The sequence below is a fragment of the Plecotus auritus genome (assembly GCF_963455305.1).
Source record: "Plecotus auritus genome assembly, chromosome: 1".
NCBI classification, from domain to species: Eukaryota; Metazoa; Chordata; class Mammalia; order Chiroptera; family Vespertilionidae; genus Plecotus; species Plecotus auritus.
The window spans coordinates 106,945,587-106,972,990 of NC_137770.1; the positions used below are offsets into that span (position 1 = coordinate 106,945,587).

The 27,404-nt window shown below is 38.8% G+C and overlaps 1 protein-coding gene across 16 annotated transcripts in view; it reads left to right on the forward strand.

Moving 5' to 3' along the window:
• Nucleotides 1-27,404, forward strand: part of ZEB1 (zinc finger E-box binding homeobox 1) — a 308,304-nt gene that overhangs the window by 195,213 nt on the left and 85,687 nt on the right. For all 16 annotated transcript variants that reach the window (XM_080685973.1, XM_080685985.1, XM_080685974.1 and 13 more), the window contains one exon: nt 16,622-16,822. In XM_080685973.1, coding sequence (XP_080542099.1) covers nt 16,622-16,822 — 201 coding nt within the window. The remainder of the gene's footprint in view (nt 1-16,621; nt 16,823-27,404) is intronic.

Genomic DNA, 27,404 nt, shown 5'->3' on the forward strand with positions numbered 1-27,404 from the left:
TGCCCTGAAGGGTGTCCCGGATCAGGGTGGGGGTTCCCTTGGGGCGTGAGGCGGCCTGGGCGAGGGGCCTGTGGTGGATTTCAGGCCGGCCACGCCCCCCGGCGACCCAAGTGGAGGCCCTGGTATCTGGGGTTTATTTATCTTCTACAATTGAAACTTTGTAGCCTAGAGTGGAGCCAAGCCTTCTGCTTGCTCCGTGGCGGCAGCCATTTTTTTTTGGATTTATGTATCTTCTATAATTGAAACTTTGTAGCCTTAAGCAGAGGCCTGGGTCAGCCAGGGTGTGTGGAAAGCTTGGCTTCCTCCATCACCAGGAGCAACCCTAGCCTCCTGCTCTTTCCAGCTCTGTGGCTGCCGCCATTTCTCTTTGGATTTATGTATCTTTTATCATTGAAACTTTGTAGCCTTGAGTGGAGGCCTAGGCCGGCAAGGGCAGGTGGAAAGCTTGGCTTCCTCCATTTTCAGGGAAACCCAAGCCTCCCTCCTGCTCTCTGTGGCCGTAGCCATCATTGTTGGGTTTATTTGCATATTCACTCCTGATTGGCTGGTGGGCATGGCTTGTGGTCATGGCTTGTGGGTGTAGCGGAGTGATGGTTAATTTGCATATTACTCTTTTATTAGATAGGATTTTAAACAATAAAATAGAACTTTAAAAATACTGTGCTGCTATGAAAATAAATACTAGTAAATAAATAAATAAATAAATAAATAAATAAATGTATTCTATCTGATAAAGAGGGAATATGCTAATTGACCCTCACGCCGTTGCAAAGATGGTAGCGCCCACAGCCAATAAGGAGGGAATATGCTAATTGACTGCCGCATCCTCAAAGATTGTGGCGCCCAGTCCCTTCAACCCTGCTGGGGCAGCAGGCACGTGGCAAGGCCGGGCCCACCCCCAGGCGGGCCTAGGCGCTCCACACACCTGCATCCGGAGTCCCTCCAGTCCCCTCAGCCCCCGCAGCCGCCCAGGGCCAGCCCAGGGCACAGGTAAGCCTTGGATGGTGGCTGCCCAGCTGCCCAGGGCTGCCCAGGGCTGCCTGAGGCTCAGGTAATCAGGGCGTCTGAAGCTTGCGCTGCTTGGTATGATGGGGCATTGCCTTCCCCTGATCGCCGGGTTGCCTCCCGCCCTTGAGGGCTCCCAGACTGTGAGAGGGGGCAGGCCGGGCTGAGGGACCCCCCTCCAGTGCATGAATTTTCATGTACTGGGCCTCTAATATATATATAAAAGCCTAAGTAACTGTTAGGACTGGATGACCAGCTGGTAGCTATGATGCATACTGACCACCAGGGGGCAGATGCTCAATGCAGCAGCTGGCCCCTAGTGGTCAGTGTGCTCTCACAGCCAACCTCACATGGTCCCTCCCCCTGCCGGCCAACCTCCTGCAGTCTCTCTCCCCGGCCAGCCGCCTCGGCACCAATCGCCTGCCAGGCCTAGGGACCCCACCTGTGCATGAATTTGTGCACCAGGCCTCTAGTAAAGAAATAAAGAAAGAAATGATGTTGGGATAATTGGACAGCTACATGTAAAAAAATTAAAGTAGTCCACCAACTTACACCATACTCAAGAATAAACTCAAAATGGATAAAAAACTTAAATGTAAGTTGTGAAACTGTGAAAATCCTGGAAGAAAATAGCAAAATATCAGACATCTCACACAGCAAAATTTTCTAACATCTAGCACAAGAGAAACTAAGGAAAATATAAACAAATGGGACTACATCAAAACCAAAAGCTTCTGCACAGCAAAAGAAAACAAATTAAAAATGAAAAGGGAACCCACTGTATAGGAGAACATATTTGCCAATGATATATCTGATAAGGGGTTAATATCCAAAATATATAAGGAACTCATACAAATCAACAAAAGGAAAACAACCCAATCAAAAAATGTGCAGAAGACCTAAATAGACATTTCTCCAAAGCAGACATGCAAAAGGCCAAGAGACATATGGAAAAATGCTCAATGTCACTAATCATTAGAGAGGTGCAAACCAAAATGACAATGAGGTACCATCTCACACCTGTCAGATTGGCTTCCATCAATAAATCAACAACAAATGCTGGAATAATTTTTTTAAAAGTTTCTCATTTCTTTAGCATCCATCTAGACCAGTGGTCGGCAAACTCATTAGTCAACAGAGCCAAATATCAACAGTACAACGATTGAAATTTCTTTTGAGAGCCAAATTTTTTAAACTTAAACTTCTTCTAACGCCACTTCTTCAAAATAGACTCGCCCAGGCCATGGTATTTTGTGGAAGAGCCACACTCAAGGGGCCAAAGAGCTGCATGTGGCTCGCGAGCCGCAGTTTGCTGACCACCGATCTAGACACTTTTTATTATTCAGGTACATATAGGTATACTATATATCTTTATTTTCTGTATGAATGGGATCCAATTATTTTGAAGGACTCCTTTCTATATCAAAACAAAGGGATATATCATGGGTGGTTACTTAGGTCTTTTGTAATTAGAAACAAGTTTACAAATAAACATGTATGTATATTTGTATACATACATAAGTTAATTTGTAGGTAAATACCACGAAATTGCTGGGTCAACAGGTAAACATTTAAAGTTGTGACAAATATTGCCATATTAACACAACATGTAAGAGTGTACTTGTTTCCTTAACCCTTGAATATACCATGTGTTATTGGTATTTTATGCTTCACATCATTATGTTTTAATATCATTTTAAATGATACTAAAAAAACATTTATTGAGCAGTTAGTAGTTCTGTGCAGTGTTCTACATGCAGGGGCACAGCAGTGGACACAACAGGAAAAAACCCAACCCACATGGAGTTTACATTCTAGTGAGCAGAAACAACATGTAAAATAAAATATTATAGCAGTGGTTGAGAGGTATTTTAAAAAGAAATAGGTCACAGGAGAGATTGGGGTGTGCTCTTGTGGTAGGGTAGATCTATAAATTTAATTAGGGTGGTCATAGAAGACCTCACTAAGGAGGTGAAGTTGAGCCATGGCTAAAGAACATTTCCAGTGGAATAACGTGAAGTATAGAAGCCTTGAGATAAGACACCAATGTATCTAGAATGGAGTGAGCAACTGTATAGTAATAGGAGATGAAGTCAGAGGGAGAATGAATGAGCATGAGCTGGCTCATGAAGGGCCTTTGGATTATGATGAATAAGAGGGGAAGCTATTACTATTCAGGGGTCCTCAAACTTTTTAAACAGGGGGCCAGGCCAGTTCACTGTCCCTCAGTTGGAGGGCCGGACTATAGTTAAAAAAAAACAAACTATGAACAAATTCCTATGCGCACTGCGGGCCCAGGACGAGTTGGCTGCTAAGCAGGACAGGCAGCGGCACCCAGCGGGCCGAATAAATGTCCTTGGCGGGCCACATGTGGCCTGTGGGCCGTAGTTTGAGGACGCCTGCTAGGTGGTTTGCTCAGAAGAGTGAAAGGATTCCTTTAATGCAGTGGTTCTCAACCTTTCTAATGCCGCGACCCTTTAATACAGTTCCCCATGTTGTGGTGACCCCCAACCATAAAATTATTTTCGTTGCTACTTCATAACTGTAATTTTGCTACTGTTACAAATCGTAATGTAAATATCTGTGTTTTCTGATGGTCTTAGGCGACCCTGCTAGCGACCCACAGGTTGAGAACCACTGCTGTAGAGCCTAAGGCCGTAGGAAAACACAGATATTTACATTACGATTCATTAATGTAGGTCAAATAAGATGAGGACTGATAGTTGTCATAGTATTTAACAATGTAAAAGTCCTTCCTAAACATGGCAGAATTTGGAAAAATTAGATTTAATCAGAATAGGGGTTTAGTCAGAATAGGGTGGTTGTTGTTGTTTTTTTAAGTTAGAGAAAGTCAAGAGATTTGAGAGTGTATGTAAGATAACAAAGTAGTTTTTTAATTATAATGAGGTTGACCATATTGTTATATGTTTACTGGACATTCATATTTTTGTGTGTATGAATGTGCAAATTGCCTTTTTGCATATGCTTAGTGAATAGTTCATCATTTTCTCCTGGATATTTAAGAATTCTCTGTACAATAAAGAAATCAGCCTGATAGATCATGTACTGCAAATATTTTTCACAATTTGTCATTTGGCTTTGACTTTAAATTTTTCTGTGCAGAATAATGGATTTCATGTCATGCTTATATCACACTTATTCCAAGACTGTAACATTATTTGCCTATACTTTTTTCTATTACTTTTATTATTTTAATTAAAATATTTGATTCATATAAATTTCATTTTGGTTAAAGTCATGAGGTAGGATTCTGATTAGCAAGATCTACTTCTGAATTCTATTCAAGTCCATTGATTGTCTGCTATCCCTGTACCAGTATAAATCTGTTTCCATGTTTATAGTTTTTTCCCAATGTATGTAGTTTTGAGATGCATTTTCTATCTGAAATGGCTAGGCATGTTCTCCTACACCACCATTACCATTATTTTTCTGAATTTCCTTGAATATTTTTGGGTTTGTTTTCCCACACAATAATAGTAACAATATTTATTGAGCACTTATGTATAATACTGTATTAAGCTTTTAGCATATGTAATTATTTTTTATTATGATGAAATAGGAACATACTCTCATCCCCATCTTAGAGATATAGAAACTGAGACATGAGAATATTAAGTAACATCAAGGTAACATAGCTAGTAAGTGGCTAAGTTGTGATTTGAACCAGGCATTCTGGCTTCAGATATGGTAGTATTCTTACCTTTCCTTATAAACTTTAGAATCATTTAGTTTAAGTCATTTAGATTTAGAACCTAAATATCATGCTAATATTTGGATTGGAATTGCATTGAATTTATAGATTATTTTAGGTAGAATTGACATCTTTACAGTATGAATTCATTCTGCCCAGCCGGTGTGGCACAGTGGTTGAGCATCAACCCATAAACCAGGAGATCATGGTTTGATTCCAGGTCAGGGCACATGACTAGATTATGGGCTCCATTCCCAGTAGGGAGCATGCAGGAGGCAGCAGATCATTGATTCTCTCTCATCTTTGATGTTTCTATCTCTCCCTTTTCCTTCATCTCTCTGAAATCAATCAATAAACCAATATGAAATAATTCTATCCAAAAAGGATTCATTTGTTCAAATTTTCTTTTATGACCCTCAACAGAGTGCTAAAGTTTTCTTTATATAGGTCCTCCATGTTTGGTGTTTGTTTGCTCTTTTTTGCCTTTATGTATATTATCTTTTGAGTTACTACTAATACATTTTTTCCTCCCGTTATTTTTTAGCAGATTCTTGTCAATTTATTGGAAAGCTATTGCTTTTTTTCTTTTAAATTCAGAATTAATCATTTACCAGATTTTCTAATTCCTAATAGTTTTTTTGGTGTTTTCCTTGAATTTTCAAGAAACATCATCATATCACTTGCAAATAATAATTTTCCTTTCTCTTTTTCAATATTTGTGCTTTTTATTTTGTTCTTTTTTAAAAAAAATTAGCTTGTTCTTTAAGAATACTATCCTATATAATAAAAGCCTAATATGCAAATTGACTGAACAGCAACGGTGGAAGGACCATTCGCTATAATGCACAACGACCACCAGGGGGCAGATGCTCAATGCAGGAGCTGCCCCCAGCCTGCAGTTCCCAGGCCAGCGAAGGCGGGTGCCAGTAGGGGTTTCCCGATTGCCCTGCAGGTCGCCCCACAGATCAGCCCTGATCGCCAGCCAGGCCTAGGGATCCTACCTGTGCATGAATTTAGTGCACCAGGCCTCTAGTTAACTAATATTAATAACAGTAAGCATTTTACTTTATAAATGCCTCAGATACATAATAATTTATCATGATAGTGACTTCAGTTTTATGCTTATAAAAAAGTATCAGCAAGAAATAGCAAATTTTATCAAAAGCCTTTCAGTGTCTTTAGAAGTCATATTGTTTCTCCTTTTTACTATATAGTGCAGTGATTTTCAACCCGTTGGCCACAAGAATTTTTAAAACATGCAATACCTGACTTCTTAGTCAGGGGGCACTGATCTCTTTTCCCTTAGAATGCCAAATTTAAAAATGACATCCTTTAACATAATAGCTGTCCAATGTGAATGAACCAAAATTATACCTATTTTTGTCATATCAGCAAAAAATATTTTTTTGATTATGCTGCAGCATTTTAATAAATAATTTATGTGTGCCATGAAATGAAAAAGGTTGAAAATCACTGATACAGAGAACTCTCTTATACCCTAATGTTGAATAATGCTTGCTCTATTCTTTTAATGTACTACTGGATTAAAAACCTTTTAATTTAAATTTTGTATTGTTTAAAGTATTACATATGTCTCCTTTTTCTCCCCTTGACCTCTCCCCGCCCTCCCCCAACCCCAGCACATGCCCTCACCTCCCTTCCACCCCCAACTTTGTCCATTGGTTATGCTCATATGCATACATACAAGTCCTTTCATTGATCTGTTATCCCCTCACCTCAGCACCTTCCCTCAAAGGTTGGACAGTCTGTTCGATGTTTCTATGACTCTGGTTATATCTTTGTTCATCAGTTTATGTTGTTAATTATATTGCATAAATGAGTGAGATTATGTGATATATATCTTTCTCCAACTGGCTTATTTCACTTAGCATAATGCTCTCCATCTCCATCCATGTTGTTGCAAATGGTAAGAATTACTTCTTTTGTTACCACAGCGTAGTATTCCATTGTGTAGATGTACCACAGATTTTTTTTTAAATATATTTTATTGATTTTTACAGAGAGGAAGGGAGAGGGATAGAGAGTTAGAAACATCGATGAGAGAGAAGCATCGATCAGCTGCCTCCTGCACACCCCCTACTGGGGATGTGCCTGCAACCAAGGTACATGCCCTTGACCGGAATCGAACCTGGGACCCTTCAGTCCACAGGCCGACGCTCTATCCACTGAGCCAAACCGGTTAGGGCTGTACCACAGATTTTTTTAATCCACTCACCTGCTGATGGGCATTTAGGCTGTTTCCAAATCTTAGTTATTGTAAATTGTGTTGCTGTGAACATAGGGATGCATATATCCTTTCTGATTGGTGTTTCTGTTTTCTTGGGATATATTCCTAGAAGTGGGATTATTGGGTCAAATGGAAGTTCCATTTTTAATTTTTTGAGAAAACTCCATACTGTTCTCCACAGTGGCTACACCAGTCTGCATTCCCACCAGCAGTGCACAAGGGTGCCTTTTTCTCCACATCCTTGTCAGCACTTGTCATTTGTTGATTTGTTGATGATAGCCATTCTGACAGGTGTGAGGTGGTAACTCATTGTTGTTTTGATTTTCATCTCTTGGATGATTAGTGACTTTGAGCATGTTTTCATATGTATCCTGCTCTTCTGTATGTCCTCTTTCAAAAAGTGTCGATTTAGGTCCTTTGCCCATTTTTTGATTGGATTGTTTATCTTCCTTTTGTTAAGTTGTATGAGTTCCCTATAAATTTTAGAGATTAGGTAGGTCCTTATCAGATATAACATTGGCAAATATGTTCTCCTATGCAGTGGGTTTTCTTGTTGTTTTGTTGATGGTTTCTTTTGCTGTGCAGAAGCTTTTTATTTTGATGTAGTCTCATTTGTTTATTTTCTCCTTCATTTCCATTGCCCTAGGACAGTGGTCGGGAAACCCTGGCTCGCGAGCCACATGCGGCTCTTTGGCCCCTTGAGTGTGGCTCTTCCACAAAATACCATGGCCTGGGCGAGTCTATTTTGAAGAAGTGGTGTTGTATTGGTAAAGATAATTGCTGCGACAAATGTCTGCTATTTTGCTGCCTATGGCTTCTTCTAAGATTTTTATGGTTTCCCATCTTATGTTTAAGTCCTTTATCCATTTTGAGTTTATTTTTGTGTATGGTGTAAGTTGGTGGTCTAGTTTCATTTTTTTGCATGTATCTGTCCAATTTTCCCAATACCATTTATTAAAGAGACTGTCTTGACTCCATTGTATGCTCTTGCCTCCTTTGTCAAATATTAACTGAGCATAATGGCTTGGGTCAATTTCTGGTTCTCTGTTCTATTCCATTGGTCTATATGTACTGTTCTTGTGCCAGGACCAGGCAGTATTGAGGACAGTGGCTTTGTAGTATAGCTTGATATCTGGTATTGTGATCCCTCCAAATTGGTTCTTCTTTCTCAAGATTGCTGCAGCTATTCAGGGTTTTTTTTTATTCCAGATGAATTTTTGGAGAGCTCTAGGTCTTTGAAGTATGACATTGGTATTTTATGGGGATTGCACTAAATCTATAGATTGCCTTGGGTAGTATGGACATTTTAATAATGTTGATTCTACCAATCCATGAACACGGTATATTCTTCTATTTGTTTATGCCTTCCTCTATCTCTTTTTTCAGCATCCTGTAATTTTCAGAGTAAAGGTCCTCTACCTCCTTGGTTAAATTTATTCCTACATATATTAATTTTTTGTTGCAATGGTAAATGGGATTGTATTTTTAGTTTCTCTTTATTTGAGTTCATTATTGGTGTATAAAGAAGCCAGTTTTCTGGTGTTAATTTTGTATCCTGCTAAATTGCTGAATTAATTTATTAATTCTAGTAGTTTTTTGATGGAGTCTTTAGGGTTTTCTATGTACAATATCATGTCATCTGCGAATAATGACAACTTTACTTCTTCTTTTCCAGTTTGGATGCCTTTTATTTCTTCTTCTTGTCTCATTGCTATGGCTAGCATTTCCAGTACTATGTCAAACAGGAGTGGTGAAAGTGGGCATCCCTGTCTCGTTCCTGTTCTTAGCAGAAATGGTTTTAGTTTTTGCCCATGGAGTATGATGTTGGCTGTAGGTTTGTCATATAAGGCTTTTATTATGTTGAGGTATAATTCCTCAATTCCCACTTTGCTGAGAGTTTTTATCAGGAAAGGGTGTTGGATTTTGTCAAATGTGTCTTCTGCATCAATTGATATGATTATGTGATTTTTGTCTCTCAATTTGTTTATGTGATGTATCACATTTATTGATTTGCAGATATTTTACCAGGCTTGTATCCTTGGAGTAAATCCCACTTTGTCATGGTGTATGATTTTTCTTATGTAATGCTGGATCTGATTTGCTAGAATTTTGTCGAGGATTTTAGCATCTATATTCATCAGGGATATTGGCCTGTAGTTCTCTTTCTTTGTGGTGTCTTTATCTGGTTTTGGAATTAGAGTAATGCTGGCTTCATAGAAACAGCTTGGAAGTGTGTCTTCTCTTGAATTTTTTTGAATAGTCTGAGAAAAATAGGTTTTATTTCTTCTTTGAATGTTTGGTAAAACTCTGTGAAGCCATCTGGCCCTGGGGTTTTGTTTGCTAGAAGTTTTTTGATGACTGCTTCAATTTCCTTCTTAGTTATCAGCCTGTTGAGAATTTTTTATTCTTCTTGGTTGAGTTTTGGAAGGTCGTATTTTTCTAGGAATATGTCCATTTCCTCTAGGTTGTCTAGTTTGTTGGAATAGAGTTGTTCATAGTATTTTTTAACAATCCTTTGTATTTCTGTGGGATCTGTTATTATATCTCCTCTTTCATTTCTGATTTTGTTTATTTGGGTCTTCTCTCTTTGCTTCTTGGTGAGCCTGGCTAGATGTTCATCAATCTTGTTAATCCTTTCAAAGAATCACCTCTTGGTTTCATTGATCTTTTGTATTGGTGTTTTGGTCTCTATGTCATTTATCTCCACTCTGATCTTTATTATCTCCTTCCTTCTGCTCACTCGGTGCTTTTCTTGTTGCTGTCTTTCTAAATCTTTAAGTTCTAGGGTTAGATAATTTATTACCATTTTTTCTTGTTGTTGTTTTTTTTTTTTTTTTTGAGGTAGGCCTTTAGAGCTATGAACTTCCTTCTCAGGACTGCTTTCACTGTGTCCTATAGGTTTTGGATTGTTGTGTTTTGATTGTCATTTGTTTCCAGGATGTTTGCAATTTCTTCTTTGATCTCTTTGGTAACCCAGTCATTGTTTAACAGCATGCTATTAAGCCTCCAAGCATTTGAATTTTTTTATTGTTTTTATTGTAGTTGATTTCTAATATTTTGCCATTGTTCTCTGAGAAGATGCTTGATATGATTTCAATCTTTTTTAATTTGGAGAGACTTGCCTTTGCCCCAACATGTAGTCTATCTTTGAAAATGTCCCATGTGCACTTGAGAAGAATGTATACTAGTATTCTATTGCTTTAGGGTGAAATGTACTAAAGATGTCGATTAATTCCATCTGATCTAGTAAGTCATTTAAGATTGCTGTTTCTTTGCTGATTTTTTGTCTAGAGCATTTATCCAGTCATGTCAGTGGGGTATTGAAGTTCCCTACTATGATTGTATTGCTGTCAATCTCTCCCTTGATTTCTTCCAGAAGTTTTTTTTTTTTAATATATTTTATTGATTTTTTTACAGAGAGGAAGGGAGAGGGATACAGAGTTAGAAACATTGATTAGAGAGAAACATCCATCAGCCACCTCCTGCACACCCCCCACAACCAAGGTATATGCCCTTGACTGGAATCGAACCTGGGACCTTTCAGTCCACAGGCCAATGCTCTATCCACTGAACCAAACCAGTTAGGGCCAGAAGTTTTTTGGTTTTTTTTTAATGTATTTTCGTGCTCCTGCATTAGATGCATAAATGTTTACCAGAGTTATATCCTTTTGTTGTATCGATCCCTTTAGTATTATGAAGTGGCCTTCCTTATCTCTTGTTATAGCCTTCACTTTGAGGTCTGTTTGGTCAGATACAGGTATTGCTACCCCAGCTTTTATTTCATTTCCATTTGCTTGAAATATATTTTTCCATCCCTTCACTTTCAGTCTGTGTGAGTCTCTTGTTCTGAGGTGGGTCTCTTGTAGACAGCATGTATATGGGTCATGTTTTCTTATCCACTCAGCCACTCAATGTCCTTTGATTGGAGCATTTAATCCATTTATATTTAAAGTTATTATTGATAGGTAATTGTCTGTAGCCATTTTTATTTTTGTGTGCCTGTGTTCCTATCCCCCCTTTGTTTTTCTTCTTTTTACAACAGTCCCTTTAGCATTTCTTGCATTGCTGGCTTGGTATTGATAAATTCCCTTAGCCTTTTTTTGTCTGTGAAGCACCTGATTTCCCCTTCAATTTTGAATGATAGCCTTGCTTGATGGAGTATTTTTGGATTCAGTACTTTGCTTTGCATTACTTTGTATACTTCATTATATTCCCTTCTCACCTTAAGTGTTTCTGTTGAGAAATAATTTGATAATCTAATGCAGGGGTGGGCAAACTTTTTGACTCGAGGGCCACAATGGGTTCTTAAACTGGACCGGAGGGCCGGAACAAAAGCATGGATGGAGTGTTTGTGTAAACTAATATAAATTCAAAGTAAAGGAGCAGAGGGGAGAGCAAGAGAACCCTCCGCTCTTTCGGCTCCATGGGCCGGACAGAACAGCCGAACGGGCCGGATCCGCGGGCTGTAGTTTGCCCACGGCTGATCTAATGTGAGATCCTTTGTAGGTAACTCTCTGCCTCTCTCTTGCAGCCCTTAAGATTTTCTCTTTGTCGTTAATGTTTGCCATTGTAATTACAACGTGTCTTGGGGTAGGTCTTTTGGGGTTCAACTTACTTGGGACTCTATGTGCTTGTGTCACTTTTTTCTTTCTTATATCAAGGTTGTTTTCTAGCATTATTTCTTCACATAGGTTCTCAAATCCTTGCTTCTCTTCTTGACCTTCTGGCACCCCTGTTATACATTTGTTACTTTGTTTCATATTGTCCCAACGTTCCCTTAGGCTCTTCTCCTGCTTTCTAATTTTTTTCTCCAGTTGCTGTTCAGATTGGCCTTATTTCTCTACTCTACCTTCTAGCTCACTAATTTGGTCCTCTGCTTCTTTTAGTCTACTGTTGAAACCTTCCATTGTGTATTTTATTGTAGCTATATCACTTTTGATTTATTCTTTATTCTTACATAGGTTACTGATTTTTTTGTCCATCAGGTTTATGAAATGTATGACCATTAGTCTGAATTCTTTTTTGACATATTGTATACCTCTGTTTCATTTAGTTCCTTTTTGGGGGGTGATTCCTCCTTTTCTTTCCTTTGGAGTTGCTTTTTCGTCTCCTCATTTTTGCTGTCACTGAAGGGTCCAGTCACTGAGTTGCGTGAATCCTGAGCTCTGGGGTGGGCTTGGCAGGAGTGTAGTGCACCCTGACAGTCAAGGGCAGGGCAGGTTCTGGGTATTGGGAGGCCCAGCTAGAAGCTCTTCGGAAACCCTGAGAGCTCTGTGAGTCAGGGGCTGGCTCAGGTGCCCTGAGACATGGCCACTGATAGTCAGGGGCTGGCTGAGGTGTCCATGAGCCATGGCTGGCTGGAGCCGTGGACACCAACAGTCAGGGTCGGCTGGGGTGCCCTGGAGTGCAGCTGGTGAGAGCCATGCACAGGAGCATGCACAGACAGTCAGTGCTTGCTTGCGTGCATTGGAAGCACGGCCAGCAGGAACCCCGTGGGCCAACAGTCAAGGCTAGCTCAGATGCCCTGGAGGCACGTCAGGAGGAGCCCTGTATGCTGACAGTTCTGGTGTGGTACCTGAGAAGTGTGGCCAGTGGGAGCCTCGTGCATGTCAACAGTCAGGGGTGGCTTGGGTTGCGTGGGACCTATGCCCCAGTGGCGGGTAGGCAAGAGGGGAAATGCCCTCCAGGACTCACAGGAGCCTGAGACCAGGGTGGCTTGAGTCCCGGTGTCCGTGGGTCTGCAGCTGTGGTTGCAGGTCTTTGTCCAGAGTGGCTATACGGTTTTGGTTTTTGTCTGAGGCAAGTCTGGGTGGTGGTGAGGCTGGGATCCTAGTCAGAGCAGCTCTTCTCTTCAAGATGACTGATTTCTGTGCCAGTACCGCCGCAGGGGAGTGCTTGCATCAGTAGTGGGGGCTCCCCATCTCAGCCCGGAGAGCCCAACCCCAGAAAGCCTTGCAGGATCTAACTGTCACACACACACACACACACACACACACACACACACACACACACACACTCACACACACACCCCACGTCCACACCCTCCCCTTTTGCTTCCTCCCTCTCTCACATTCTCTTTGTCCCTGTCGTCCTGCCAGTCGCCATTTTCTTTTTGTCATTTAATATTTTATTTAGGATTTTTGCATTAGTGATCACCGGTGAGAGTGAATTCATGAGAGTGTGTGTGTGTGTGTGTGTGTGTGTGTGTGTATGTGTATGTGTGCTCTTTCTCAAATTTAACTTTACTGTTATTATGCTGGGTTCATAGAAAGAATTTAGGCCCCTTTAATTTTCTTCTCTCTTTAAAAAGCAACAGAATTATAAGTCACTTGAAGATCTGAAGAAATTCAGCTGGCAAAACATTGACACTATTTGATAGCTTCCTAAATTTATTATATGGTCTGTCTACCTTTGATCTCTTTCTTATAATTTTATAAATTCCATAAAATAATAAATGTAGTATAGTCATTTACATTTTCCTAGAAAGTTATTTCATCCAGGATTTCAAATGTATTAGCTTACATTTATACAAAATATTTATTAATGAAGTCTCTACATTCCTTTGTAGTTATTTCTCCATATGCATTTTAATATTGAATATTTGTGCTACTTGTTTCCCCTCCCTCCCCTGGGATTAAGAGGGCTGGCAACTTCTCAGTTTCATTGATTTTGTCAAGACCTGGTTATTGGATTGATTTATTAATTATATGACTCAGTTTCTGTATTCGTATTTTCAATCTCATCTTCAGTCTTTACCTGGGTTTTGTCATACTGCCTGCATTCCATAACCAACAAGTTACATAAATAAAAAAACATCCTTTTTATAAATACAGATTTTATCTATGAAGGAAATATTAGTTATTGGTAATTTAGTGTGAATTGTGTCAGTCCAGATACTTTCCTCCTATACATAAAAGAACTACCTGTTCCTAGGACTGCATTAGTTTAATCTGCTAAGAACTTTGCTGTTTAATTGCTTCATCTACTTCTTTGTGAGTTTTACTAACTCTGGCCAAAATTAACTCACTGAGTTAGTGGGAGTATTGATAAGGCAGGGAAAGGATAAGGTAATTTGGGATGGCTCTTGTTGGGGGTATATAGACATAAGACCTATGAAGAATAGTGAAAAGGCCAGAACAAACTGAGATGGTACCAAAGACAAATCCCATAAATACTTAGTAATTTTTGTGTAATGAGAGAGGGGAGAAAATTAGAACTGGGATTCTTTTCATGATGACAACCATCTCCCCTGCCTCTGCCTATCAGTTTTCATTCTATTAATAGCTTATAACTGAAGGCATTAAAAAACACCTACCCTTGCCTTAACTGGTTTGGCTCAGTTGGATAGAGCGTCAGCCTGCGGACTCAAGGGTCCCAGGTTCGATTCTGGTCAAGGGCATGTACCTTGGTTGCGGGCACATACCCAGTAGGGAGTGTGCAGGAGGCAGCTGGTTGATGTTTCTTTCTCATCGATGTTTCTAACTCTCTATCCCTCTCCCTTCCTCTCTGTAAAAAATCAATAAAAATATATTTACAAAACAAAACAAACAAACAAAAAACACCTACCCTTTTGCAGGGGTAAATTTCAGAATCATTGACTTCTTTGGAGTTATAATAAGTAAATTATTTTGAAAATGTAAAAAAAAAAAAAAGGCTGTGATTGTTGTTTAATTTAATAGGCACCCTAGATTTAAAAAGATTTTACTTAGAGGATTAAAAGAACTCCCTGCCCCAAATTTGGTGAACCATTTGTATGTATTAATATGTTCATAGTTCTTTGACCTCTCTAAAAATCATTACGATGCCTATTTTTAAAGGACTTAAATTAAAATTAGATAATTTATACCTTGTATGTTATTTATTATATAATATATTAAATATGTATATCACTACCTCATAATCTTTATTATACAGTATTTTTATTATACAGTAATATTATATATAAGTTAGGTCAAAAGCCAAATTAACAAATATTTATAGCCGTTGTAGTACCTACTTCTTTGAGAGTTATACTAACATAGGCCGAAATTAGCTCACTGAGTTAGTGTGTTAGTGGGAGTTTATGGACAGCATAAGCTCCCCTTTCCTGGAGTGTTATTTGCAGAAGTTTTCTCTGAACCTATGAATTGTCAAAAGACTTCTTTCCATTTTATGTGCTAATTTACAAGTTCTTTGTCTGTTTATCATTGCAATTTTGTCTTTATCTCCCTGAATTATCAGTAACTCTTAAGTATACTGACTTAATTCTTCACTAAGAAAAAGAGAAGTTTGGCCCTACATTCAATTCAACAAATAATTCTATACTTACTGTGTGGAAGCAGTGTGCCAGGGACTCTGTTCAAGAAAAAAAATTAAATATATATATATACACACACACACACACACATATACATATACACACATATATACATATACATATACATAGCATAATATGCTAATTAGACAGGATGCCCTTCCGGACGTCCTTCTTTCCTTCTGAAGGAAGCTGGGGCTGAGAGGAAAGCCCAGGTCCCGATTGCCAGAGAGGTAGAGAGAGGGAGAGAGAGATAGAAACATCAATGTTGAGAGAGAAACATTAATCGGCTGCCTCCTGCATGCCCCCTACTGGGTGTGGAGCCCGCAGTGTGACTGGGAATTGGACCATGACCTCCTGGTTCATAAGTATATGTTCAACCACTGAACCACACCTGCTGGGCAGATTTTATCTTTCTTTTCTACCATTTTGCAGATAAGCATGTGTTTGGGAGTCTGGACAGAAGGGTCTTCCCAAGGTCTATAAGAGGAACTTTGGAGATTTTTGGTTCTTTTTACTCACCTCGACATGTACATTTATACTTTTTATTGTATTTCTTCTTTTATGTCCTTAGGGGGGGTGTATTCATATGGAAAGGGGGATATATATATATATATATATATATATATATATATATATATATATATATATAATTTAAGCATTTAGGTGATTATTGTCTATCAAGAATGGTTGGAAAATCGAAGGAAGAAATGCAAAGAACTAGAAGTAATCATTGCTTAGTTATCTAAACAAAGAAAAGCTTTCTTTTCTCCCTTTCTCTCTAGTAATTCATGGACTTAATTGATAACTTTAATATACTTTTTCTTATGGTAAATTTGATCATGTACTGTTATGTAAATAAAGGAGCTGAAGTATTTTCTTAAGTTATGATGCTTTAAAGATTTGAAGCCCTAATTGTGCATGAGCAGTATCATATAGAATAAGCTCATTGTGATTAGAGAGGATAACATGCTTAATGTAGTATTCAATAGCACAGATTATGAAATCAGAATGCTAGAGTTCAAATCCTGGCCCTGCCACTTCTTGGTTGGATCTTACTTGAACAAGTTACTTACCTTCCATATGTCTTGGTTTCTACTTATGTAAAACAAGGATATAAGTAGTAGACGGTAGACAGTTCTCTATTTCGTAAGGTTGCTATAAGGTTGTTGTAAGAATTAAATGAGTTACTATTTATAAATCACTTTTACATACAGTAAGTATTCAAAAAGTGTAGCTACTAAAAGAAATTATTGAATCACAATCTGTTGTAAGTACTTTTTAAAATTTATTTTTACTGAAGTGTAAAAACTGATTTTTACACTAGTTGGTTTTGACTATTTGTTTCTTATTTGTATTACAGTTACAAATTATAATACTGTGGTAGAAACAAATTCAGATTCAGATGATGAAGATAAGCTCCATATTGTGGAAGAAGAAAGTATTACAGATGCAGCAGATTGTGAAGGTGGTATGCCAGAAGATGACCTGCCAACAGACCAGACAGTGTTACCAGGGAGGAGCGAAAGAGAAGGGAATGCGAAGAGCTGCTGGGAGGATGATGGCAAGTTTAATTTTGTTTTGTAACATTCTATTCTCTTTATTTTTTAAAAAATATATTAACTAAAAAGATAAATGGAAAGTTTGAAATGAACTTTATGTTTACTTGTCTATTAATCAATAGAAGGTATCCTTCTATTTACAAAAAAAGTAGATTATGAAGCAGAATAATAAAGTTGTTATGACCAAATGTACAATGCAGATAATATTGAATTCTAGTAGATTTTTTAAAAGAATCAAGCTTTCCTTATGCTGTTGATATAATTGAAGCTATATTTAATTTCATATTGTGACCTCAAATGAATAATCTTCTTACTAGTAAAAAACAAAAATATATATTTTGGTGCAGTGAAATTATAACAATTTAATATTCAAAAATCCCAAACACAAATAAGTAATTAGAGTACTTTTAGTGTTTGTATGCCAGTCTACCTCCTTTTTCATATATATACGTGTGTGTGTGTGTGTGTGTGTGTGTGTGTGTGTGTGTGTGTGTGTGACATCCAAATTTGAGAGAGGAGAAGTCCTAGAAGAGTTTCTGAGTGAAACAGTGGTCTTGAGATACAAAACAGCAATAGAGGTTAATTAGGTAAAAACAAGGAATAGAAGGTGCTTCAAGCAGAAAACACAACATGCATGAAACCATTAAGGTTTGAACAAATGATGTTTGCAGAAATTGAGATCAAGGAAGTAAAGAAGGAAAGAATAGGAAGGGCACTGTGTACTACATCAAGGAATTTGAACTTATTTCTGGAAGCTTTGAAAATAACATCATTGATATGTACTTTATAATTAAGTTTAGTAGCAATATGGAAAATAATTTTAGAGGGAGGGAGTCTAAAGGCAGGAGGCAGTGCCTTCAGTAAGCAGGCTATAAGAATTCTGGAAATTGAGTTTTTGAACTAAAGAAGTAGTAGCCCTTGGGCTTGGAATAAAGGGGAGAGATTTGTCAGAAATGTAGCAGGTAGAACATAAAAGATTTGGTTGATTTTATGTGGAAAGTAACTAAGAGGGACTCCCAGGTTTCTGGAAAATAGAACCCAGAGAAATTAATTTGCTTATTTATTATCACAACTGGTTAATGGTAGTGATATTAAACTTTTAATATTGAGCTCAAAACTTTTGGGAGCAGAGATTTCTTACGTATTTCTTGTCTGTGGCCAAAATTGATCCATCAGTGTAGTTGAGCCAAAATCTTATTGTGGAAGCAATAGGAAATGATTTGTCTGGAAATGGAGGAGATAAGGAGAATAAGATAGATGGAGATAAAAAAAAGATGAAAAATCTTTGAAAGGTTCTTTTTCTGAAAATATATTGGGATAGATTATTTGGACTATCTCACTGAAAATAACTAATGTCAGTCTAATTGCCTGATGTTATATTAAAAAATAAATAAATCTTCTTGAAAGCTTTAAAGAGCTAGCTAGACAGTAAGACAACAACAAATCAAAATCTAAGCGAACACAGGAACCCATAGAGGTTGGCAGAGCACAGCATAGTAGTCTTTGACCTTAAAGACATTTGCCTAACCAAGGCAATATAAGATATAGTTTTTAGGTCTCTGAGAAGAATCAAAGCCTTAGACCACCAAAATGTTTAATTCCAGATTCTCCCATAGTATGGATTACACATGGATTATATGATGAACTAAAAGCAAACCCTCTCTCATCCCTACCATTCTCAGGAGTTAGCAGATAAAATTGCCTTGGTTAGGGATTGGGGGAGTAGAGAATTGTCTCTGAGAAGTGTCTTGCATTGATTTGCACCACAGATTCACATTACTGGATAGTCTGATAAATCTGAAGCCATGATTGACTTTAAATTGGAACTGAGGTTAATGCCTATAGGCACCAAGAAGAAGCTAATACAAATCTTTTTGAGGAACATACCTTCCTCCTAACACTATAGAAGTCTCCCAAATAACTCAGCAAGAAGGCACCAACATGAGTGAGGATAAACAGAAATAAAAGGAGCAGAAACTGATCATAAAGATGTTAATCTGAGATAATCTCAGAGTTATCTGAGACAGATTATAAAATGACTGTCATGTTTAAAGAAAGAATAGACAAATTTTAAAGGAATCAAATGAAACTTCTAAAAATGAAAAAATAAAATAATAGAAATTGAGGTTCAAAGGGTAGATTTAACAGCAAAGTAAACAGAATTGAAGAAATAATTAATGAATTGAAATGTGGAGAAAATTGCACGAAAAGCATCTCAGAGAGGCAGAAATAGGAAAATAAAAGAAGAATAGGAAACATGAAGGATAGAGTTAAAAGGTACAATATATGTCTAAATTCTAGGAAAAGAGAGAAGAGGGAAACAGCAATATTTGAAGAGATAATGGCTGAGATTTTGAAGGACACCAGACCACAAATTGAGAAGTCCGGCAAATCTCAAGAAGGATAAATAAGTCCATCCCCAGTCATATTATGGTAAAATAGAATATTCAAGACAAAAAGAAAAACTTAAAAGTAAATCCAAAAAGTCAGGCTGTGTTTGAGAGAGTGGCAATTAGACTGACAGCCAAATTCTCAATAACAATGGAAACCAGACATAATAAAATGATGTCTCTCAATACAGAATTCTATATTTAGCAAAAATATTTTTAAAGAAAAATGGTGAAATGAGGTAATTATTTCAGACAAGTTTTAGGCAATGAAAATAGAACATTTGTTAATAGTAGACCCTTACTAAAGCAAATTCTAAAGGATATATTTTAGGCATGATGAAAGAAATCTTTGATAGGAGGTCTGAGATGTAAAAGCAGAGAAAATGACCAATATATAGTAAAGAGAAAAAATCACATAGTATTTCTCATGAAAATGCTAAGCAAAAAAATGTGTGTAGCTAAAATTAATTTCAGATGAAGTCAACTTTAAGGACAAAAGCATTATACTGATGAAAGATTAAATTTACTAATAAGATATTATTTTAAATATATTTGTACTTAATAACAGGGCCTAAAAATATATTAAGGAAAATAAGCAATATATGAAGAGAAAAAGACAAATCTGTGGAAGAATTAACACGCCATGATTAGACATTGATAGAATAATCATACAAAATCAATGAGGATATAGAAGATTTGAAAATATGAGTAAGATATATAGTAATTGCAAAGTAAATGTTTTTTTCAACTGTGGAGCTTTTATAAAACTTGAGCATAGGCAGGGGAATAAAGCAAATCTCAACAAATTGTAAAGGATAAAATTATACAGAGCATCTTCCTTGAACATAATACAATTAAGCTAGAAAATAATAAAACTAAGTTTGGAAATTTTAAGAAACACACTTTTGAATGCATGTTCATGGGTCAATGCAGAAATCATAATGAAAATGAAGAAATGTTATAATGGATAAAAATATTGCATTTCAAAATTTGTAGAATATGGTTAAAGCAGATTATATGGTGCTTTTTAAATTACATTTATTGGGGGTAGCATTGGTTAATATGATTATATAGGTTTCAAGTGTACATTTCTATGATACATGATCTGTGTCTTGCATTGTGTGCCCACCACCCAAAGTCAAATCATCTTCCATCACTATATATTTGATCCCCTTTACCCTTTCCTGCCCCTCACCCCTCTTCCCTCTGGTAACCACCATACTGTTGTCTTTGTCTATGATTTTTCAATCTTGTATCCCACATATGATTGAAATCACATGGCTCATAGCTTTTCTTACTGACTTATTTCACTTAGCATAATTTTCTCAAGGTCCATCCATAGTGTTGCAAATGAAAGTATCGTATTTTCTTATGGCTGAGTAGTATTCTGTTGTATATATGTACTACATCTCCTTTATCCAATCCTTTGTAAAAGGACACGAGTTATTTCCATGTCTTTGCCACCATGAATAATGCTGCAATGAACATAGGGGTGCATATATCTGCGAAAAGCAGTTTTTAGAGAAAATTTAAGTACACATTTTAGAAAAGTTTCTGGCTAAAAGTTAATGAGCTAAGTATCTCAAGAATTTAGAAAACTGAGCTGTTTGTAAGTTTAAAAAAGTAAATAATATAAAATTGAAAATAAACCTACAATATAAAATATCAAAATAGGCAAAACTTTATTCTTTAAAAGTTTAATAAGAACAGCCCTGACCAGGTAGCTCAGTTGGTTAGAGCATCATCCTGACAGGCCAGATTAATTACAGATTCTCCCATAATATGGATTACACGTGGATTATATGATTTCAGGTTCACTCCCCAGTCAGGGCACATACAACATTCAACCAATGAATGCATAAGTGGAATAGCAAATCAATCTCTCTCTCTCTCTCTCTCTCTCTCTCTCTCTCTCTCTCTCAATAAATTAAAAAAGATTCACACAAAAAATTGTGCACTGATGTTTGAAGAAGATTTATTCATAGTTTCCCAAAACTGGAAACAACCCATTGTCCTTCAACAGGTGAAATGAAAATTAAAATATAGGGCATTCATGCAAAGGAATACTATGCAGCAATAAAACAAAACAAAAGCAACAAACATGGATGAGTAACAGAAGTCAGTCTCAAAAGGTTACATGCTGTATGATTACATGTATATGACATTTTATTTTTAATTTTTAAAAAATCTTTATTGTTGATTGTGTTACAGATGTCCCCATTTTTTCCCCATTGCCCCCTCTCCACCCGGTACCAATCCTGCCCCAGACTTTTACCATCCTACTGTCTGTGTCCATAGATAAGACCTTTGGTTAATCTCTTCCCAACCACCACCATTCCCTCTGAGATTCATCAGTCTGTCCCATTATTCCATGCCTCTGATTCTATTTTATCCACCAGTTTATTTTGTTCATTAGATTTTGTGTTCATTTATTTTTATTTTTAGATTCAATTGTTGATAGATATGTATTTGTTGCATTTTATTGTTCATATTTTTTATCTGTTCTTCTTCCTCCTCTTCCTCTTTCTCTTCCTTTTCCTTTTCCTCTTCCTCTTCTTAAAGGATACCCTTCAACATTTCATGTAATACTGGTTTGATGGTAATGAACTCCTTTAGCTTTTTCTTGTCTGTGAAGCTCTTTATCTGATCCTCAGTTCTAAATGAGAGCTTTGCTGGGTAGAGTAATCTTGGTTGTAGTCCTTACTCTTCATCACTTTGAATATTTCTTGCCACTCCCTTCTGGCCTGCAAAGTTTCTGTTGAGAAATCAACTGACAGTCAGTTGGGTGCTCCCTTGTAGCTAACTAACTGCTTTTCTCTTGCTACTTTTAAGATTCTCTCTTTATCTTGTCATTTTAATTATGATGTGTCTTGGTGTGGACCTCTTTCAGTTCCTTGGGGTTCTGTGCGCTTCCTGGACTTGTAAGTCTATTTCTTTCACCAGGTAGGGGAAGATTTCTGTCACTATTTCTTCAAATAGGTTTTCAATATCTTGCTCTCCCTCTTCTCCTTATGCCACTCCCATAATGCGAATGTTGGTATGCTTGAAGTTTTCCCAGAGACTCTTTACACTATCTTCATATTACTGGATTCTTTTTTTCTTTTTTCTATTCTGATAGAGTGTTTTTTGTTTCCTCATATTCCAAATTGTTGATTTAATACTCAAAAATCCTCTCCTCTACTGTTGAATCCCTGTAGGTTATTTTTTATTTCAGTTAGTGTATGCTTAATTTCTGACTGGTCCTTTTTTATGTCTTTGACATTCTCACTAAGTTCCTTGAAAATCTCATGAAGATCCTTGAATAACCTTATAACCATGGTTTTGAACTCTGTATCCAGTAGTTTGCTTGCTTCCATTTCTTTCATTTGTGATATGTTTCTTTGTCTCCATATTTTGGCTGCTTCCCTGTGTTTGTTTCCATGTTTTAGGTAAAGCTATCATGTCTCCTGGGATTTGTAGAGTGGCCTTGTGTAGCAGATATCCTGAAGGGCCCAGTGGCTCAGCCTCCTGAGCTGGGCACTCCAGGTCTGCCCCTGTGTGGGCTGTGTGCACTGTCAAGTTGCAGTTGAGCCTTGATTGCTGTTGGCATCACTGGGAGGAGTTGACCTCCAGGCCAATTGGCTGTGAAGACCAGCTGCTACTACAGTAGAAGAGCTGCTGTGCAGGAAACGCCCATAGGGAGCAGGACTTGCTTCAGTGTATATGACATTTTAAAAAGCAAACTATGTGCTAGATAACAAACAGTGGTTACCAGGGGCTAGAGTGTGACTAAAAGATAGCCCTGGGGAGTTTGGGAGGATGACATAATTGTTCTGAGTCCTGATTTTGGTGATAGTTACATGAATCTATACCTGTATTAAAATTCATAGACTGTACACCAAAAGTAAAAAAACAGTAACATTGTCTATATGAAAATTTATATATGTATTAGGGACCCGATGCACGAAATTCATGCACTTGGGGTGGGGGTCCCCTCAGCCCAGCCTGCCCCTCTCACATACTGGGAGCCCTCAGGAGAAGTCCTATTGAGGCAACCGGGCTGATCAGGGGAAGGCACCAGCCCCATCACCCCGCTGCTGCAGCCACTGCCAGTCACCACAGCCACCAAGGTGTTTTCATCAACACGGACTCCAGTCCCTTCACCATGAAAAAATGACAACTTTCTTTAGGCATTTTCAAGATGTGTCTTTCATAGGATATGACATTTCTTTCTTTATTTTTTTTATCCTCACCTGAGGATATGTTTCCATTGATTTTTAGAGAATGTGGAAGAGAAAGGGAAAGACAGAGAGAAACATCAAAGTGAGAGGAACACTTTGATTGGTTGCCTCCTGCATGAGCCCTGACCTGGGCCCCCAGCCAGGGAGGAGCCTGTCCTTGATCAGAATCAAACCGGACCCTGCGGTCGGCAAGCCTAGGCATTATCCACTGAGCCAAACTGGCTAGGGCAGGATATGACATTTCTTAGCCCTCCAGCAGCGGACCTTCATTTTTTCCTCCAGGAGTGTGGTGGAAAAATCCTAGATCACCTTTTTGGATTCTTATACCCAAGTTACTAAGAATATTACCAGTGGCAAACAGGGAGCTTATCCAATGAGCAGTCAGAAAAGGTATTTCCTCTGTAGTTCACATCAATCGCCTCCAATCTCTGGCTCCGCCCCTGCTAAGGCCTAAAGCCTCCCGGCCTGGGCAGGGGCCCCCCAGCTCCCTCCCATTGCCAGCTCCACCCCTGTCAAGGCCTAAAGCCTTGGGGCCTAGGCAGGGGCCCCCCAGTTCCCTCTGATTGCCCGGCTCTGCCCCTGTCCAGGCCCCAAGCCTCTGGCCCGGGCTTGGGGCCTAGGCAGGGGACCCCCAGCAACCTCAGATCGCCCGATCACCTGGCTCCACCCCTGCCCAGGAACCCCCTGGCTCAGACCCTTCCCAGGTTGCTCAGGACCCACGGGGGCCTACCTTGGAGTGACCTGGGTGCTAAGAAAGTTCCTGGGACCCAGGCTGCTGGGTGCCTACGTATGCAAATTAACCTCCATCTTTGTTGGGTTAATTTGCATACTCACTCTGATTGGCTGTGGGCGTAGCAGAGGTACGGTCAATTTACATGTTTGTCTATTATTAGGTACTAGATGCCCGGTGCATGAAATTCATGCACAGGGGTGTGTGTCCCTCAGCCCAGCCTGCACCCTCTCCAATCTGGGACCCATCGATTATCTAAACGGGCAGTCAGACATCCCTCTCACAATCTAGGACTGCTGGCTCCCAACTGCTCGCCTGCCTGCCTTCCTGATTGCCCCTAAATGCTCTGCCTGCCAGCCTGATCACCCCCTAACCACTCCCCTGCCAGCCTGATTGATGCCTAACTGCTCCCCTGCCTGCCTGTTTACCCCTAACTGCCTTCCCCTGCAGGCCTGGTCACCCCTAACTGCCCTCCCCTGTAGTCCTGGTCACCCCTAACTGCCCTCCCCTGCAGGCCTGGTAACCCCCAACTGCTCTCCCCTGCAGGCCTGACTCCCCCCCAACTGCCCTTCCCTGCAGACCCAGTCACCCCCAACTTCCCTCCTCTGCTGGCTGGGTCACCCCTAACTGCCCTCCCCTGCAGGCTTGATTGACCACAACTGCCCTCCCCTGCAGGCCATCTTGTGTCCACATGGGGGCAGGATCTTTGACCACATGGGGGCAGCCATCTTGTGTGTTGGAGTGATGGTCAATCTGCATATTACTCTTTTATTAGATAGGATAGAGGCCTGGTGCACAGGTGGGGGCCAGCTGGTTTGTCCTGAAGGGTGTCCCAGATCAGGGTGGGGGTTCCCTTGGGGCATGGGGCAGCCTGGGCGAGGGGCCTGTGGTGGTTTGCAGGCCGGTCACGCCCCCTGGTGACCCAAGCGGAGGCCCTGGTATCTGGGGTTTATTTATCTTCTACAATTGAAACTTTGTAGCCTGGAGTGGAGCTAAGCCTTCTGCTTGCTCTGTGGGGGCAGCCATTTCTATTGGGATTTATGTATCTTCTATAATTGAAACTTTGTAGCCTTAAGCGGAGGCCTGGGCCGGCCAGGGTGTGTGGAAAGCTTGGCTTCCTCCATCACTGGGGGCAACCCTAGCCTCCTGCTCTTTCCAGCTCCGTGGCTGCCGCCATTTCTGTTTGGGTTTATGTATCTTCTATCATTGAAACTTTGTAGCCTTGATTGAAGGCCTAGGCTGGCAAGGGCAGGCGGAAAGCTTGGCTTCCTCCATTGCTGGGAAACCCAAGCCTCCCTCCTCTCTGTGGCCGTAGCCATCTTGGTTGGGTTTATTTGCATATTTGCTCCTGATTGGCTGGTGGGCATGGCTGGTGGGCGTGGCGGAGTGATGGTTAATTTGTATATTACTCTTTTATTAGATAGGATGATATATGTGTGTATATATTATTTTTTTCTTCTACAAAGAAAACTCTAATCCAGATGGCACCACTGATAAGTTGAAGGAGCTAATAATTCCCATTTTAAACAGCTCTTCCAAAGATAAATATAAGAAGGAATATTCCTCAACTTATAAAAAGGTTGCCATAATCTTTATACCAAATCAGATAAGCATAAAAAAAGGAAAATTACAGACTCATTCAGAACACAGACACAAAAGTTACAAAAAACGTATTAGCTATATATTATACAGGGGTGGGCAAAAGTACCTTTACAATTATAATACAATTGTTTTTACAATTATAATACAATTGTTTTATAATATTATAATAATAAATAATAATACAAGAATAAGCTGTATTTTGTGTACTCGTGACTGTAAACCTATTTTGCCCACCCCTATATATATATGTGTGTGTGTGTGTGTGTGTGTGTGTGTGTGTATATGATGCAAGGTCAAAATAACATTTAAACGAATTTTAAAATACAGTTTAACAAACTTAAGGAGAACAATCAAATATTCACCTCAGCAGACACAAAAAAATCTTAGTAAAATTCAATACCTAGAATTGGATAACATAAAAATTAGGAAACTAGGAACAGCGGGTACTTCCTTGATCTAATGAAGTATGTCTATGTAAAATATATCACAGGCATCATACTTAATGATAAAAATGCTGGCAACTTTTTTGTGATCATAAACAAAAGGAAAAGATAAAAGAATGAATCTTGGAGCATCAGGAAGGAAGAAAGAACTCTCCATTTAAATATACATTTCTTTCATAAATAAACTACATTTCTAAAGCTATATAAAGGGCTAATTCTGGAGTTTTCTACACCTAATTTAAAAATAAAAACTACATGTGTCAATATGTGTTCAAAACAATCTTCCCTGACCAAGTAGAACAAACCCATAAACACAAAACTGTTTCTTTGATAAATGATTTTTACCCAAGTAAAAAATCAGTGTCAGCCACTGAAAACCACAAATCAAGATAATTCTGGAATTCCACCATGTAAAAAGTATACTTTTTCATTGCTGGAGTTTAAAATATCTTTATGAAAATGTGCACAGTTCAGTAGCACTGCCCAGTAATCCAAGGCAACCAAGTAGAATATTGGACCAGTGTCCTCAGTAAATTAATTTAAACTCATTAATATCAAGTTTAGTAATTCTTTCATATTTTGCTGTATTACATATGTCCCCTTCCCCCGCCCCATGTCCTCACCCAGCCTGCCCATACCCCCCAACCCCGACCTTCACCACCCCCCACATTGTCTGTGTCAATTGGTTATGCTTACATGCATACAAGTTCTTTGGCTGATCTCTTAATCCACCCCCCCGCCCACCCTCCCCTGCCTTCCCTCTAAGGTTTGAAGGTCTGTTTGATTATTCTGTGTCTTTGGATGTATTTTTGTTCATCAGTTTATGTTGTTCATTATATTCCAGAAATGGGTGAGATCATGTGATACTTATTTTTCTCTGACTGGTTTATTTCTCTGAGCATAATGCTCTCCAGGTCCATCCATGCTGTTGCAAGTGGTAAGAGGTTTTTTTTTTTGTTTTTTTTTTTTTCTTTTTTACAGCTATGTGGTATTCCATTGTGTAGAAGTACCGTAGTGTTTTAATCCACTCATCTGCTGATGGGCACTTCAGCTGTTTCCAAAATCTTGGCTATTGTAAATTGTACTGCTATGAACATAGGGATGCATATGTTCTTTCTGATTGGTATTTCTGATTTTTTGAGATATATTCCTAGGAGTGGGATTACTGGGTCAAATGCAAGTTTCATTTTTAATTTTTT